The sequence below is a fragment of the Triturus cristatus genome, chromosome 12 (assembly GCF_964204655.1).
Source record: "Triturus cristatus chromosome 12, aTriCri1.1, whole genome shotgun sequence".
Classification (NCBI taxonomy): domain Eukaryota; kingdom Metazoa; phylum Chordata; class Amphibia; order Caudata; family Salamandridae; genus Triturus; species Triturus cristatus.
Window position 1 is genome coordinate 544,322,039 of NC_140595.1, and position 16,924 is coordinate 544,338,962.

Genomic DNA, 16,924 nt, shown 5'->3' on the forward strand with positions numbered 1-16,924 from the left:
TGGATACATCAGTCAGCACTATCAACTCTGTGTGGGGGTAGGAAGAGGGGTCTGCCCAGTCCTAATCGTGGTCTAGTAACCACGACCGCAGATGGTGGCCCCACTGAGACTCCAGTTCCCGCTGCTGAGCCCGCATATGCAATGTTGAGTGCTTGACTAGCTGGATGCTCGGGATCATAGCTTGAATGTCCTGGATTCTCCTTTCTGGGGAAAAGGCACAAAATTGAACCATATGCAGATGGCTCTGTAGAAGGAAGAGTCTGAGAAGTAATCAGGTGCGACTTTGGCAAGTCAATAGAGAACTACAAAGATGACAGGAAGTTTGACACAGTCTGGAGGTGGTTTATGACTGCATGCAGTGAGCCTGCCTTCAACAGCCGGATGTCAAGGTAGGGTAGGACTGGGACCCCCGACCTTAACAGATGTGCTGCTACTATCGCCATCACTTTTGTGAACACCCAAGAGGCTCCATTGAGACCAAAGTTGAGCAGAGAGAACTGAAAATGCCCCTGTCCCACCACGAACCGTAGGTTGCGCTAATGGGCCTGAAGGACGGGTATATGGAATTAGGCATCTGGCAGGTCTAATGCACTATCCATTCTCCAGATTCGGTAGCAGCCAAGACCTATACCAGTGTAAGTATCTTGAAAGGTTTTCCTTCCAGAGGTTTTGAGAAGGCTCAGGTCTAAATAGGAAGAAGACCTTTTCTCGTGCTGGCACCCTCGCAATAGCCCCTTTAGCTAAAAGGGTTTTCACTTCCTTACATAAGACAGATCCTCAGTCGCTGGAAATTATAGAATGTGTTCAGAGTGACTATTTCCAGGAACCAACTGTCCGATGTGATGGTTTGCCAAACAAGCAAGAATCATCGGATCCTGCCTCCAACTAGGTTGCTGTGCTCCACTAAGGGCATGCTAAAGTAGTTTGACAGGTGTGGCTGCGGGGAACACAGTGGGCTGAGAAGCATGCTGACCAAGACTACAGGGGTGGTGGGAACTCAAAAGGCCCAGAAATTTCTTGACAACCCAGGTTGAAAAGGCTAATGGTATGGGGTACCTCTCCTGAAACCACAAAAGTTACGGTAGTGCAGAGGGAGCTGGCGAGATAGGTAGATAAAACCCATGCTTTGGCCCTGCTCTCCTTGAACCACTCCGGAGAAGAATCTGCCTTGTCCCCAACTAGATGAGTCCCATCAAAGGGCATGTCCATGAATGAATGGACCTCGCCTGAAGAAACGTTTGACAGCAGCCATACGTGGTTGTGAATGGTTACGCTGGTGCCAATGGCCCATCCGATCAATGGTGTCTAGCCACAACAAATTGTGAAGATGGCCGCATCACAACCATCCTGTAGGTCTTGGGTTAGGACAGCTCGGAGATCTTCTGGGACACCTGGGAGGACTTGAGACACATAATTCTAAAGAGCATAGGAATAGTGTCCTCAGATGTAGCTGGCATTAAAACAAATTGAGGACTATGCAGGTGGAAGAAAATACTCTTTCCAAAAGTGTCCATTCATTTGGACCCCATATTATGGGGAGTAGTCAAGAAGCTATTCAGGTAAATTCGACTTGTAGATGCCTGTACCGCCAAGCTTTCAGGGGAGGGGTGCGGAGACAAAAATGCAGAGTTGTACAGGGCAGTGGCACCTCTCAATCTGGGATTGAGCAGGGGGCCAGAGCAAGGTTTGGCCCAAGACCCCAAAAGGGTATCTGTGGCTCAATGAAAGGCAATAGGGGCTTAGTAGATGTTTGCACTAGATGCAGTGCTTCTGTTAAAACATTGTTTTTGACCTCCTAGGAGTGGAGCTGGAGGTCAAGAAAGTCTGTTAATATATGCATGACCCTGGCTCTCTCCTCAATAGCAAAACCAGGGGGTGAGAGATGTCCCAACCCCGGGAAAGTATCCAGGCCACTGGCTTCTTGAAGGTCTTTATACCAATTCTCCTTGAGGTGTGGTTGCCCATTTTCATCACTGCACCATAATCATTATTCGATTCCATGCCAAATAAGGAATGCAATATATGTGTCCTTCCTTGTGGATGTAGCAATTAAAGTGGAGGAGGTGCTGCCTCAATGAAAGAGCGCGTCCTCAGTCGAGGTCATAGCTACACCGTCTCAGAGTCAGAGAGCACAATGGGCATCTCATCCTCCAATTGAGTCGGCATTTGCATTGGGGCTCCATGAACCAGTGTGTCACTGAAGGCAGTTTAGGAACAGGAGCCAGAGGAGGCCCAGTGGAGGATTCGGGGAGGTCCACCTGGTGCAGAGGACAAACACAGTTTCTACCCCACATGGAGGGCCTCTCGGCTTCTTGGGGCCTGAAGGTGTGTCAGTGGGAGTTGGTAAGGATCCAGAGAGTCAGAATCTAGCCTAGTGAAGCCCAGTCACTGCAGACCATGGTGTTGCAGCCCAACCCTAGGCATCACAGGAAACATGATGATGATCTGTCATGGACACTTGCTTGCGATGACAGTGTTTAAAATCCTTCATTTGGTAGGTGAGATATCTCTCGCACACTTTATGATTTTGGATGAGAAATTAGAAGCTGTCTTAAAGAGATGAGAGGTAGTTCCTGATCCACGTCTGGTGGCACAGAAATAAAGGAACTGATAGTAATTGGCTTTTTGTCGACTAGAGCAGAATTTGAATATTGCAACTAATTGTATATTGAATTTGTACACCAATGTGATGTGCACATTTTTTTAGAATTTTTTATAATGTTAAATGCTTTCTTACAAAGTGAGACTATAAACGTAAGGCTTGCTATTTGGGTTAGCAGTGCAACTTAAATTGGCTATTCGCTAAGGTCAAATCAACTGTACTTGTCCCACAGCAGAGGAAGATGTCACACTTGTTCTCAATCCTTTGCAGTGCACAAAAGATTTACTAAGAGACCAATAATACATGCAAAATCGAAGTTATGTGTAAGTCCAGTCTGAGCCGATCGAGACAGTCATCCCTATTTTTACGTAGTTTGATTGTTTGGGTCATGTTTGCAGAAGTTGTTTCTTCCTCTTTGCATTATAATACCTTTATGAATTGTGATGAAATTGTGTCTTCAGTATAAATCATGCATTCAATTTGGGCATATAAATCGACAGGTTAGTAGCGGTCACTTCCACATGGAATAACAGACTATAAAATGATAGGTTTTAAGATTATATTGCATATTGCACAGCAGCCACCAAACATCACATGTAGTATCACTGACAGATTGTAATGCAGTTATGAAAGGGACCACATCACATTCTATTTCCACCCTGGAAAAAGGCTGGATTTATTTCCAGCATGGGAAGGGCAATAGATCACCCCCAGATTTATTGGGGGTACAGTGGAAAGGACACCTCCTGAAGAAAAGGTATTTACCTGGCAGGAAAAAAAAAGTATGCTTTTGCACAGGAGACCCTCTTTAGCAAGATCCCAAAAGGACTATCAAATGAAGTTCCATGAATGTGCATGGACACCTGTGCCTGGAAGGTGCATTATAAGTGCATTCCTGAGCATTATTTCAAATCCCAGTAGCAAATCTGCTTTCACACGAAGGTGTAAATCAATGAGTATAGGCTTGTTACTTTCGTTGTAAATTAAGCCCATTAGTTGGAAAACTGAAGGACTGAATATGAACTGGTATGTAAATGCCAGTCCATGCAGAAACAGCAATTTGTGTAGGGATCCCAATAACGAGTTGTGTGATATAGTACCCCGGCAGCAATATATGTCAGTGGAACAATCCTGGAAATATATCCGATATATTTACTGCACCCAGGAAATACATCACCTGGGGGTAATGGCATTTATGGGTATAATACCAACCTCCCTCCCCTCCTTCCCAAGTTTCCCATAATTCGGAACCAGGCCCATACTGCTGTTTCCCTGCTCTTTGGGAGAAAGCAGATTTTATGTTTAAAGTAACTTTGCATAAAAAGCACTTCAAACAATAAGAACACTTACAAGATTTTCCATTCTCTGTTAGCATGATTAAGAAAGGAAAAAAGAAAAATATTAAACATCTTACTCTAAAGAAGCATCGTTCTGTGTACCAACAGCAACTACATACATCTGCTGTGCTTAGGAACTATTGTAGAGCAACTGTACAAGGGATGCTGTCAATTTGCTTATGTCAGAGACCATTATTATGAAACACAGTAAGTACAGACACAGTGATAATGTAGAGTTGTAGTCAAGTAGACTTTTCCACTATTAAACAATGTAAAATGTCTGCACAAGTTTGACATGCAAATTCAGCACTGTGAGGTGCAATATAATGTATGGCAAGTGCTTTGTGGACCTAGAATCTAGGCGACATTTAGTAACCTTTTTCCTGTACAATAGGTGATACTTAGTATTGTTTTCACACACATCAACCTGACATCAAGACTGGGACACGAATTAAAGTCTGTGGAGTTGGCCCCATTAAGACTACTCCCCACCCAGCCCTCTGAGATAACGATTGCAGGGTTATCAAAATCTTCATGGGGTTGATTTAATGGGGAATGCTGGTGGAAACCCAAGGCTCCCATAAAATTATAAATTACCAGGGGAGTAGGTAAATCAAGGCCAGATTCCACAGCAATCCCTTATTTTGCCTCGGAATTTCACAGCAAGATTTAGACTGCTTCCAAAATCTTCAGATGAAGTAAAGAGATCAGAGTTGTTCCTGCAGTTCCCATAATTGTAACGAAGCAAGTCACTATTAGCAGCCCATTCAGAATTAAAAGGCAACTCTTAATGAAGGTGTAAATAGGTTTCTGATCCTTTCATGATAGGAGGAATTGAAGTGTTGGACATATATGACATGTGAGAGGGTATAATTTGAAAGTGTAGGATAAAGAAAATTTGGATTTTTGAACAAGAACAATTCACAATCATAGCATTAATATACATTCACACTTGAGTAACAAAACAGCTGTACTGTTAGTACGAACCCACTGGAGTGAAGTTGAAACAAACAGGCAATGGAATAAGGTGGAATACATCTTAGAATACCGTTGATATTTAGGTAGCTGTGGGCAGGAACGGTGTTGGTATTAATAATTCCTTAGAACTTTCATTATATAAAGATACCTTACATCAAGGTTATAAAACCTATTCCTCTTCCATATTTGGTACACGGAGGGCCCCCTGCTCCAGATTTAATCCGGAGCTCTCAGGCCTGAGTAGAGTGCTGAGGGGGTCCACTGCAGCACTGGGGCCCCCCGCACCGTAGTGGCTGCGGGGGCCTGAGTTACGCCCCTGAGCAAATCCTGAACTCCAAACACTCTTGGAAACAATCAAGGGACACATGAGCAAAAACTGTTTAAATAGTTTTATTTCTTTTAGAACGCAGCAGTGACTAGTATTTTGTGATATTTTTACTAGAAATAAAAAGTGATATGATAACAGTATATCTTGCAGAAGAGAACCTTTCAATTTACAGAATACTTCCTGTTTAGCATGCTTTCAAAACCATACTTGCCTTTCCTGCGAGTGGCTCTGTGATATATATTTAAAGTAACCCTTGACTTCCTCACACTGTATCTAGAGACGGTCTATAAAAGCGCACACTAGTTCTAGAGATGACTGGCAGTGGGCCTCTAAAAGAAAGGTCTAGAAGAAGAAAATCAATGGAAAAACCCACACATATTTGTTTGTTTAAACATATGCAGTGATATGTTTTTATATCAACAATCTCCATTAGTGTGGGTGTATGTGTGTTTTCTTTGTTGCTGCTCATGTCTGACTATACATGTGTTCGTGTGTGTTCCATAGGACACCTTTAGACTTAATTACCTCTACTGTGGCTATATTTACTGATGTGCTACTCAATGTTCCTAATATTCGCAGAGGTCACACTGGATGAGTGGTCTGCAATTCAAGGTGACAAGGTCTGTTTTTTGTAACTAGTATCTAAGGAGAGAGTATTCTATAGTTTGAAAGATAGCAGCCACTTAAGTTATCTGATTGAGAGGTGGATGTAAAAGAATTTTACATGGCAACTCATCAGTGTGGTATGGTGTGGACTTTGGATTTTCTGTGCAGACATACATGCACAGTCCCAATCAAGAGAAAGATATGAACTTAATTTGGATTCCAACTGCATATTGGGATCTCTGCACTGTGATGATTATTTGTTTGCACATAGTGTGGTAGAGTACATTGAAATAATAAGCACATCGATACACAATTTTTCTACAGTTTTTATGGTGTGACTAAAGTTACGAGGTGAGTAATAAAAGCAGAGGTAGCTAACAAAAAAATGAAGTTGAGACTGTTGGCAAAAAGGTACACACATCAATTAGGGAATCAATAAAATCTGGTAATCTAGAGATAGTAAGGCTATAAATCATGTGTGATTAAGTGACTTACCAAAGAATTGTGCAAAGTAGTCAGATGGGCTGTTTGTTTTGCCCAAGAACAGAAAGTACCAAACACAGTAACCTTTGTATTTTCTGCATTAGAATGGAAGCAGTTCCAGCAGCTCTTGCACAGCATTTTTTTAAAATATTTGATAAACAAGACATCAAGTTTATAAACTGGATGACACACCCAATAATGTGAACGATAATCAAATTCTCACCCACTTAAGATTTATATATTTCGGCCGGATTCTCAATATCCAAAACTGCCATATGTAGACTTCAAATAGGCATGAGAAGTAGCACATGGGAATGCTGTAGGGACCAATATGATAATCTGGTAGTTGATGGTAGAATAGAAACCAATGGTCCTACAGTTAAGACCTAAACCAAAACATGTATTTTTTTTTAAAGTCCTTGTAATGGTTTAAAGATTATTAAAAGTATACTCTACTCTACTTTATACTGGGGCCTCAACTTTCTCTTCATTTTAGGCTAAATTTAATTTTACTTTTTATAAATCACCACAATTGTACCTCACATGGTACATATCCCACATACAGCACAGTGTACACATTGATCCAAACAACTTTTTCATCGGTCTTCAATTGCGAATTGTGTACACTGAATTATGTTGTACAGTCAGGAACTAATCCGTTTCAAGCAAGTAAGACACTCTCACAATACTAATACATTTTGATTTCACATGCTGCTTCCTCAAAATCACTTTCAGCAAGTTGTAGTATTGGACAATAAATATACTCCACAATGTTGGGATACAAAGAGCCTCATTACTGCTGACCACGCTTAACTCTGCTCCATACCTGTGTGAGGCCATAGATAACTAATTATGGTACATATGTTCAGCCCAGCTTGATTTATTTCGCAACAAAAATTTGTACTAAACCTGTACTTACGGTTTGATACTTATAAGTTCTCTGAAATGTTCTAATGCGTGGTTCCTCCTTCGTTTGTCCGAGTCTAATTTTTCTTTTGTCCAGGTCATTTGAATGGGTTCAGCCACAGCCTCCACTTCTTCTTCTTCTTCATCAGAATACAGACTTTCCAAACGGATTATTGAATTTCTGTCCTTGACCAATTGTGCCTAAGGAAGTTTAGAGTTAAGAGAAAGCGTTTTTTCTTTTAATTGTTATTTATAAGTTATTTAAAAGGTATTTGTGTGGCACTGTGTGCGATACAACATTTCAAACATTAGTAAACTTTATCAAAATTAACTATACCAAGCAATAGAACATAAGTTAAGCTGTAAAACATGGATACAGTTAGCAGTTCACCTAAAAGTGGAACAGAGTTTGAAAAAACGAATCAACAAATATAGGGGAGTCGGTCAAAATCACACAAATTTCATGTAATAAAGTAGAAGCAAAACATTTCACTCAAATTGTACAATAATGGCAACATAAACCGCAAACATGTCTACAATCATTTTTCAGTTAAATATTGAATATGCCTGTATTTTCTATGATTCACCATGATTCGTTAGTCACTTTCTTTACCCTTGTCCCAAAATTACAACAACAAAAACTGAGAAAATATACATAGAGAAAACCTAAATGGTCAAAGCAAACGGTTTTATCCTAAAACAACTTTATGGATGTATTGTAATGCTACTGTCAATCAGAGATGCTCTTTAAATTGTTGAACAAGAGGCACTTTTTCTAAATATTGATTGATACTATATATGTGTAGAGAGAATCACATGTAAAACAAAGAAATGTCCATAAAGAGCTATTTAAAATTAAAAAGAAGATGTATTGTAACGTGAAATGAATTAAACAATTGAAAAAATAATTAATTTGGCAATTGAGAGGAAGGGTGTAGAAAATATCAGGTATAACTATATTTGCATCATACTTTTGGGGGTTAACTTGCATTAGTATCTAGATCTCATAGCCAATTACTTTGTCCCGTGGCCTCTAGCTAATTATAAGAATCTTTTTTCGGGAAGAAATTAAATATTTCCGAAAGTCTCAATGAGTTAAAGTATTTATAAAATGACACACAATGAAAGAGCCTTTTATATCGAATATTTGTTCATATTTTACAAGCACTAAAGTATGTTAAAACACATTATATATTGGGTCCCTCACTCATATGCAAAGGTGTAATATAGACAAAAAATAATAAATCCATGAGTGTAATGTCACAAAATATATGAACAATTAATAACTGTGTTACATTTCCACTAACTAAGCATAGCCTGCATAGCATTGCACCGGTTACCAATTAAAAATGAGTTTGACTATTAACACTAAACCTAAAACCTGTTAAATTTAAATTACTTTACTGCGATTGATTTTAAGAAATGAATGATGCTATATACACACTACTTTTTACCTTCCCAAAGTTTATATACGGTGAATTTATGAAGATCTATATCGCACTTTGTTATTTATGTATAGCAGTTAGACTACTAAATTGTGCTTTCTAAGTATTTATTAATAGTTGCCAATTCACTATTTTAAAGGTCCTATTAATTTCACCACCTTTTTACTTAAAATGTTTTTTCAAACTGACTTGGATGGTTGCAGCATAAGTGCTTAATTTGTGCAGTTGGTTGTAGGCAAAGGGGACCAACGCTTATTTTTGTGGACGAGGACTTATTTTTCATCATCTGACCTAATGAAAGAGAGGGATATTTGGTAGAGGGAGAAGGAAGAAGCAAAAGAAAGAAAAACTGACAATGCGAGAAAGGAGTGATAGAAGATGAGCTACAAGAGTGTGATAAAGACGCAAGAACTGTAGGGTGGTGGAAGAAAGGGGCATGAGCAGGAAGTAAGACGAAGCAGCAGGAAGACAGACGAAGCAGCCTTGTATTCTGTAACAGTGGCACTCAGAAGCTCTGGCACCAAGATGCAAGGAAAAACAGAGTGCCTGCATTTTTTTTACATTAAGTACTGTAGCTGCTGGGAAGGTGTGATGTGTTGATAATCTGGTAGTCAGAAGTTTGAGATGCCAGCCCAGTGAGCCAATTCTCCTGCTGCAGCAACCTGCACGCCAGAGGTCCAAATATTGTAGGGCGACTGTTTTTCACTTCAGTGAACACCACTAATATGGACAGTCAAAATGTAACAATAACTTGGACAATGCGTGCATAATCAAAATGACTGGTATGCTCATTTTTGCATTTTATTAGGTGAACAGTGTATATTGCAGAAGGTCTGTGTGCAAATTCAGCAGTTTGAATACAGCAAAGAACTTCAGCCTTTTATCCTTCTAAAATGGAGATAAAAGTTCAATTGAAGTTTATAATTTTATGTGAAAAAAATATGTTCCGATAGGCTAGTCCCTCTGAAAAACTTGCAAGTCTGGGAATGCACAAGTAGCTTATAAAGTTTATCTGGTTCTATCATGTGCTGACGGACCACCCTTTAATAGGAGATAAAACCTTACAACACATTTAGGGTACTCCCACCAATGTGGTTGGGGCATAAACCATCAAAAAAGTCCTCAATGAAAGAAAAATATTTGTACCTGCACTTCTAAATTATGCCCTTTGAAATGCAAAATTACCCCACTAAGAATAAGCAGGCGTATATCACAAAGGGCATGATCTAGAACATGCAATGATGAGATGCAATATTCTAGATGGCAAGTGCAGCAATTATACCCAGGGTGGCAAAGGCCAGTTAGTATCAGCAGCATTACCCATGACAGGATGAGGTGCATTATCACAAAGAACATGGTTAACAACATAACAAAAGCCAGACAGCATGAGAAGAAGTAACATCATAGACCATAATATCAATCATACTAAGATCATGTTGAGCCTGCCACCACCCTGTGACCCAATACACGCTACAGTGCTGCCGCATGGTCAGGGCCATGTGACGCAAGGGCGTACTGCAGGCCCCTACAGTCCAAGTTCAATGAATATCTGTGAGATATGGCAGTCTCAGGGACCCCTCACCATATTCTGCAGTGAGACACATAATTTTGTGTTACGCCACGGACGGACGGTTGATGACATTGGGACCGGCAAGCAGAAGCAGTCTATGAGGAGGTCTTTAGATCATAGTCCTCGCATGCTGTGGAGATTGGTATATACAGGCTCAGGAGAGTACCTTAGTAATTCCTGTTTTTCACCAAGTCAATTTACAAGCTTATACCTGAGCATACTAATTCCAAAGATAATTCTCTTCACACACCAATGGAATATTTCCGTGCGCAACTCAACGGATGAGGTGATCCACTGTGTGAGTCAGATCAGTCAGTGCACAATGACCACTAAGTAGGGTGTCAGTAATACTTTCCTCCTCCTCCTACATATCCTCTGTTCTGACCTCACTTACCACAACATTTGGAGATATACTGGGAGCTCAATGCATTGTTTTGAAGCATGTTTGCAGACATTGGCTAAAATGCCATAGTTTATAATATGGTTCTTCACTGGAGTGCAAACATCTCCTTTTAGCAACCACAGAACCCTGCAGCATTACTCCAGTCCTGGACAAAGTGTATTTATGTTCCCCGGTAGCATTCCTCTTCCAGTATAATAGATGTCTAGCTTAGGTGATTATTTTGTAGATCACAAAATAGCACCGCAGGCATGGCAGACCACAGACCATTGAAAGACATATCTCGGAGCACAAATATTGCTCTACGGACGTTAAATGCCAGGAGGAAAAACAATGGCACACATTACACAATGTGTGACCGGTGATAAAATGATCATCAGTGTGCTGAAGAAAGTGGTCAGAGTTCATGTTAATGGACAATTCATGCATACCTGCCTAACAATGCACAACCAAGAATTCCTGTACCATTGCTATGCCACCTAACTTAATGTACCCAGAAAATAGCCCATGCCATCACATACTACTAAGACGAAATTAAACTGATTTGGCCCATAGTCATTTAAAAGCTCGTTTTACCCTTCACCAGGACAGAAAATAGGAGTTCTAGAGAGGGGTGCAGACAGCGACCTTTTACTCAAAAGGAAATAAATGTCTGGCGCTAAAATTAAACTCTGAGCAACAGCACTAACGAGAGGGAACATAAGGTGCAAAACAAAACACTCAAAGGATGAAAAAGAAACCCAATATACGCGGGCGGAGGTGGGAGGGGGCACAAATAAGGCCTGGAGCGAGACCCAGAACCCTTTGCAGTAGGTATCCGCTGCATCACCGATATCTTTAGTGTGGAATTCATCCGGAGCATGACTTCCAATTCGCCCAAGTAGTTTGCAAAAACATTTTCTCATATATTGCAGAGGAACGGTTAACATATCTCCTACAGTAAGTCTGTGGTGAAAGAAAGGGAACAGCTGCAAAGGTTTATTTTTTTAAAAGACCTGAGTTAAGAAAATAATAAAATTAAGCACGGTAAAGGATGGCGGGCATGCAAATATTCACCGATGGCTTTGTTTGCTCTGTAGTGTAATCATAGTCTGAGGTGGACATTTGCATAGATACAATCCTGAGAGGACAAGAACGTAATATGCAAACTCATTCCTGTGACGTGGAAACGTAAACAGGACACTGGGTGGCTTGTTCAAGGAGGCAAGGGCAGGAACTCAAGATCCACCTTACAAAAGTGGAACTAATCTGTCATCGTGTAACCCCTTTGGCCCTTCAGCACCCTTTTAGTGTAGTCTATTCCATTTTGTTGCATCTGCTCAGGAATACAGCTCTTTAGCAAGACTCCAACGGGACACATATATTCATAGTTGCTTCTGAAAAGCTGGGGGTGGCTGAAATACGACGAAGAAGCGGTCTGCTGAAACAACTGGAGTCAGAAGAAAGAGTTCCTCGGCCCACAGAGCTACACGTTTAAATATGGCTCCGTTTGATTTAATACACTTACCAGGAGCCCCAGAATGCAGCAAGATAAGGGGTTCAAAAGCAAGATGTTAGTTATTTTAGCCAGCCCAAATAAAAATAAAGTATAAAATTAATATGAGAGAAAGGAGTTTAACTATAGCACACATTTAAGCATCTCAGTGTTGTACTTAATTTTTAACTATAAAGACAAAGCCTTGAGCAATGCAAATGGAATGCAACAACTTTCCAAGCTCCTTTGCCCAAGTTATTCTCATGGAGCGAGCCGTGGTAATTCGTCTAAAACCAGAGCATGCATTGGTAAAGCCAGTAGGCCTGGCACAGATTGTGTGTACAGGTATATGCAATAGAAATCAAAAACGTTAATGTAAAATAAAAAAGCAAGCAAAATGAAGGGAGGGATTGAATGAAACCTACCGGGTCGTAAGTGTACTACTGGTTAGGTGGCTGGGCACACGTCATCAGGAATAATAATGTGGTCACTCGTAATGCAAGAATGACAGTGATTGGAGAGACAGGCCCACTGCCTGATGCTGCATGCAGTGGCGGGAGTGAAATATGAATGAATAATAACAGACCAGTGGATCGAGAGGCCGCCCTCAGAGCTCGACTATGTAACTATATAGATTCCTTTCTTGCGTTTGCCTGTGCCTCTTGGGGCCGGTGCTCAGCACAGAATGAGGCACCATATCAAACCTCACACCTTTCTCACAGGTTTGGTAAATTAAACCCGTCAAAGGTCCGACTGCTCGACAGAAATGCGCCCGTATTTGACTCGTTACTGCTATTTCAACCAACACAATTTTTAGAAACCTTCATCTGATGATTGCTGTGCTTGGTCTGAAGACTACAGTTTGTGCAGGAATATATGTGCATACTTTTTATTTATATTAATGCGTGAGGCTGGTTATACAAATTTAGCTATCTTTAGGCCAGATATAAAAAGACAAATTAGGACTGGGAAGAGAGAATGATTTTTATAATGGTTATTTGAATATTAGGAAAGTGTATGCTGAACTCATTTCTTATGCATCCTAATATGTCCGTGTGTATTACACTCTAATATGCTTAATTTTACTAGCAGATATCATATTATAATGTAAGAAGCCGTTTTTATTGTTGCAGAAGATTAACTGCACTCTGACTTTATTGTGAAGAATTTGAGACTCCTAATTGGATCGTAGAGGCCTTTCTTTGCAGCACTGAAACGTCCAGAGGACCCACCTGGTATCTGGGTCTGCTCCACAAATCACTATCCAGCATTCCTACCCCGCTGCTGCACAGTGCTTAATTTGTGAAACAATAAGTGCTGGGGCCCAAAGCTTTCACCACAAGCCTGCAATCGCAGCTACGAAGCTCAGGGAGGTTGAATACCAAGGCTGCATGAACGATTCCACCCGGTGCCTCTACTCTACCACCAGCCTCTTCCTCTTTTTTCACTCTTGGACGTTCTTTTCCATCCCTACTTTCTTCCTTTGTCACTGTTTCCCCACCCTTCTCTTCCTTTTTCTTCCCCTTGTTTTCTCTCTCTTACTTGCCATATACATGTTCTTGGAGGGAGTGACATAATGCAAAACGATGCCCCCCCCCCCCCCGCCCCTGTGAAATGTGATGAGGGCCCCCAGAGTCTCCAATAAATCACAGATATACATTGTGTTTGGGCTGAGTAGGGTCCTCTTGAAAGGCTGTGGGGGTCTTTTGAAGGGCTGCAGGGGCTTGCATTACGCCCCTGCATGGAGATACGGAGGACAATTCATTGATGCATCGGATTAGGCTGGCCCAACCAGACCGAGAAGCTGTCTGGTTGCGAAAGAGATTGTGGGCATACCTAGAGCATATTGGGCCTGGATGCCTTTGTGCTGCATACCATTGGTTGCTTTCCTGTCACTTTCATTTCCGAGCTTCCGAATCAGGTCTCAGTCTGCCAATCTTGTGTATCTACATTTCATGGAGTATAGCATCTTTGTCATCTCTTGACTGTCTGGCTTCTGTACTTTCATTGCTCTCCCTTCAAGTACTTCGGTTTTATTTTTAATTAAGCACTTCATGTGCACTGCACTGCACACTCACTGCATGTGTTTTCCATCTGTTTCTCTCATGAACTTCTCTCCCCCTGTGCTCCATGTCTCTCTCTGTCACCTGTGTGCTTCTGTTCACACCTTTCATGTTCCACAGCGCTAGTGTACTTCGCCTGTTGCATTCTAGCCCCTGTGCCTCTCCCACTTCTGTTCCACATTGCTCTCAATAGTGGCTTCTTCACCCCAAACCCACTCTCTGTGCAGCCTCCCCCAACTGCATCCTCCTTCACCCTCGCCCATTGTTTCTACCTACCCCCTCTTTACCTGCACCCCTCCTCCTCTCTCGCTTCACCCCCTCACTCTCCAGATTGCTTCCACCCCTCATTCTGCTTTAACCTACAAGCAACCTCTGTATTGCTTCTCCCAACCAGTGTTGTGCTCCCCCACTTTGCCCTCTGTATAGCTCCCGTCGTCTGAGCTCCCCGCAACAAAACAAACCTCTTTTACAGTACTTAAAAAAAGAAAAATACCGTTCCAACTCAAATAAAAAGAATAGCAGCCCTCATTTTGTAGGCGCGCACATGTGGAGTATGCGTGCCTACATAATAAAATAACCTGTTATAGCACTTTTTTGTTTTTAGATTTTTTTTTCTTTAGTCATGCTATGAAGAATTGGGGATGATAAACAGCATAACTAAAATCACTGACAAAGCCATTAGATCTAAAACCAAGACCTACTGGCTTTGCCAATTGCTTTTCTTATTGTTCAAAGGGATTGACACAACTTTACACTTTATTCTTTAACTTTAAGACAGATAGCATCTATTATACAACCATTTGCATTAATTATGTTGTACATGTCCTGCATTATGTGGATCTAACTACAAACTTGTAGCAATTTTCCAGAAAACTGCAATTTTCTGCATGCCTATGAACTTCATGTAGGGTAATGTGTGATGCCTTCATACTAAAGCTTTTTTTTTTTTTTTTTTTTTTTTTTCATACTAAAGCTCGGCTTTATTGCTGTTAATGTTTCTTCACTTACGTTCGACACATTTTACCCTAAAGAAAGACTTTGCGATTTCCCATACTAATGAGAGGGATGAACCATCATTATATTTAAACTGGTGGCATAGTGAAGTGTCCAAAGATGGGCTGTATGATGATGGGCATTTCTGGGGCAATACAGAGCCAACTACCTGATTTATGAGTCTGCAATGCATAAAGTGAATTTTTTTAACCCACTATTTCTGAGTTAATACTTTATTTTCTGAGTTAGTCCTTTATTTTCAGATAGTGCAGAGGCTCAGAAATATTGCCTCTGTATTTCTGAGCTGCCCTGTCTGAAAATAAAACACAAACACAGAAAATATTGGGTAAATGAAATCACTTTCTATCATTCAGACACATAAAATAGACACACGGCTCTGTCCTGAATGAGTTAGTGCTTTTTCGGATAGTACAGCTCAGAAACATTGAGCAAGATTTGCCTCTTTCTGTTTCTGAGCTGTGCGGTCTGAAAATAGAACACAAACCGACAAATATGGATGGAATTAACTCACTTTACACCTTGCAGTCGCATTAAAGAGGCACTGGGCTCTGCACTGCCCCAGATAATACCATCATAAATAGGCCCCAGGTAGTATCCTTGTGGGATTTTGATAGAGTATGTAGAAAATCAGTCTTTTCTGCCTGGTCTCCCCAGAATGTTCACTACTTGGTGAACCCTATTTTTGTTGGTTTTAGAACTCTGCACTTTGCCCTTACCCCTAAAAATGGGTTAATGTACCTATCCTAATTGGCACATTTACCTTGTCTGTAAATCCCTAGTGTATGGTGTAGAAAGGGTACCCATGGCCTGGAAGTTACCGGACACTTGTGGACTGATGTACCTAGTGTGCCATCCAACAAAGTGGTAGTGCAAACATGGCAACAGGCCTTCCCTGTGCAGCCTGACAAATGAAGTATAAACCCTGCAATACGACCAGTTAAAATAACCCTTTTTGACAGGTAAAATATCTCTTTTAAATTTTGATAAGTCAACCCTACGTTTGGCTTGTATCGCACATGGAAGGGTGCATGGTCTATAAAAATGGGACATGTAAAAGATTAATATTCTTGGACATATGAGAAGTAAGCAGCTGGGTATACGCACATTCCAGTTAACTGATTTGATATCACGCTCTCTACGCACTAAGGTACTTTTGGTCCTCATTTGGGGCATTTTGATTTCGGTAGTGGGCAGTTTCGCGCCAATGTTTTTACGTCAGATCATGAGGGCTTACGTGCCCTGGGCATACTTGTTGTACATATGGTTTTAAATTTAATTAACTTGTATTATGGCACTTAGAAAATTATTATGCACTAGATGTGCACTAACGCACAAGCTATGTATGAGTAACGCCCTTTTAACTTAGGGATTCTCGTTCGAGAGGTCCGCTGTGTGTGGTGATATCGCTACTTTACGATCTGTAAATACAATACGCCGCTGCATTTTGCAGCGTTTATTTGCTGGCGCTTGGACGTACACCTGCATACTGGTTTAGTATCACAACTTGCAGGATTGGGTGGTTAGCCGTTGTGACCATCAATATGGGCATACGGTTCGAAAATATCTACAGTTTAACACACTAAATTTTGGTTGTTTCTTGTACTCTGCTTGAGGGCGCATCCGGCTTCTTTATCATTAGGGCTGGGAGGCTGAGTTTTGTAATTGTCATGGCTGACTTGTGTATTATTGGATGCCGACGTCCAAATCACATTTGTTTT

General features: G+C 41.0%; 1 protein-coding gene across 2 annotated transcripts in view; it reads right to left on the bottom strand.

Moving 5' to 3' along the window:
* SLC12A4 (solute carrier family 12 member 4) overlaps positions 1 to 16,924 on the bottom strand; it is a 477,810-nt gene that overhangs the window by 42,231 nt on the left and 418,655 nt on the right. For both annotated transcript variants that reach the window (XM_085638574.1, XM_085638575.1), the window contains exon 22: positions 7,254 to 7,441. In XM_085638574.1, the coding sequence (XP_085494700.1) occupies positions 7,254 to 7,441 (188 nt within the window). The remainder of the gene's footprint in view (positions 1 to 7,253; positions 7,442 to 16,924) is intronic.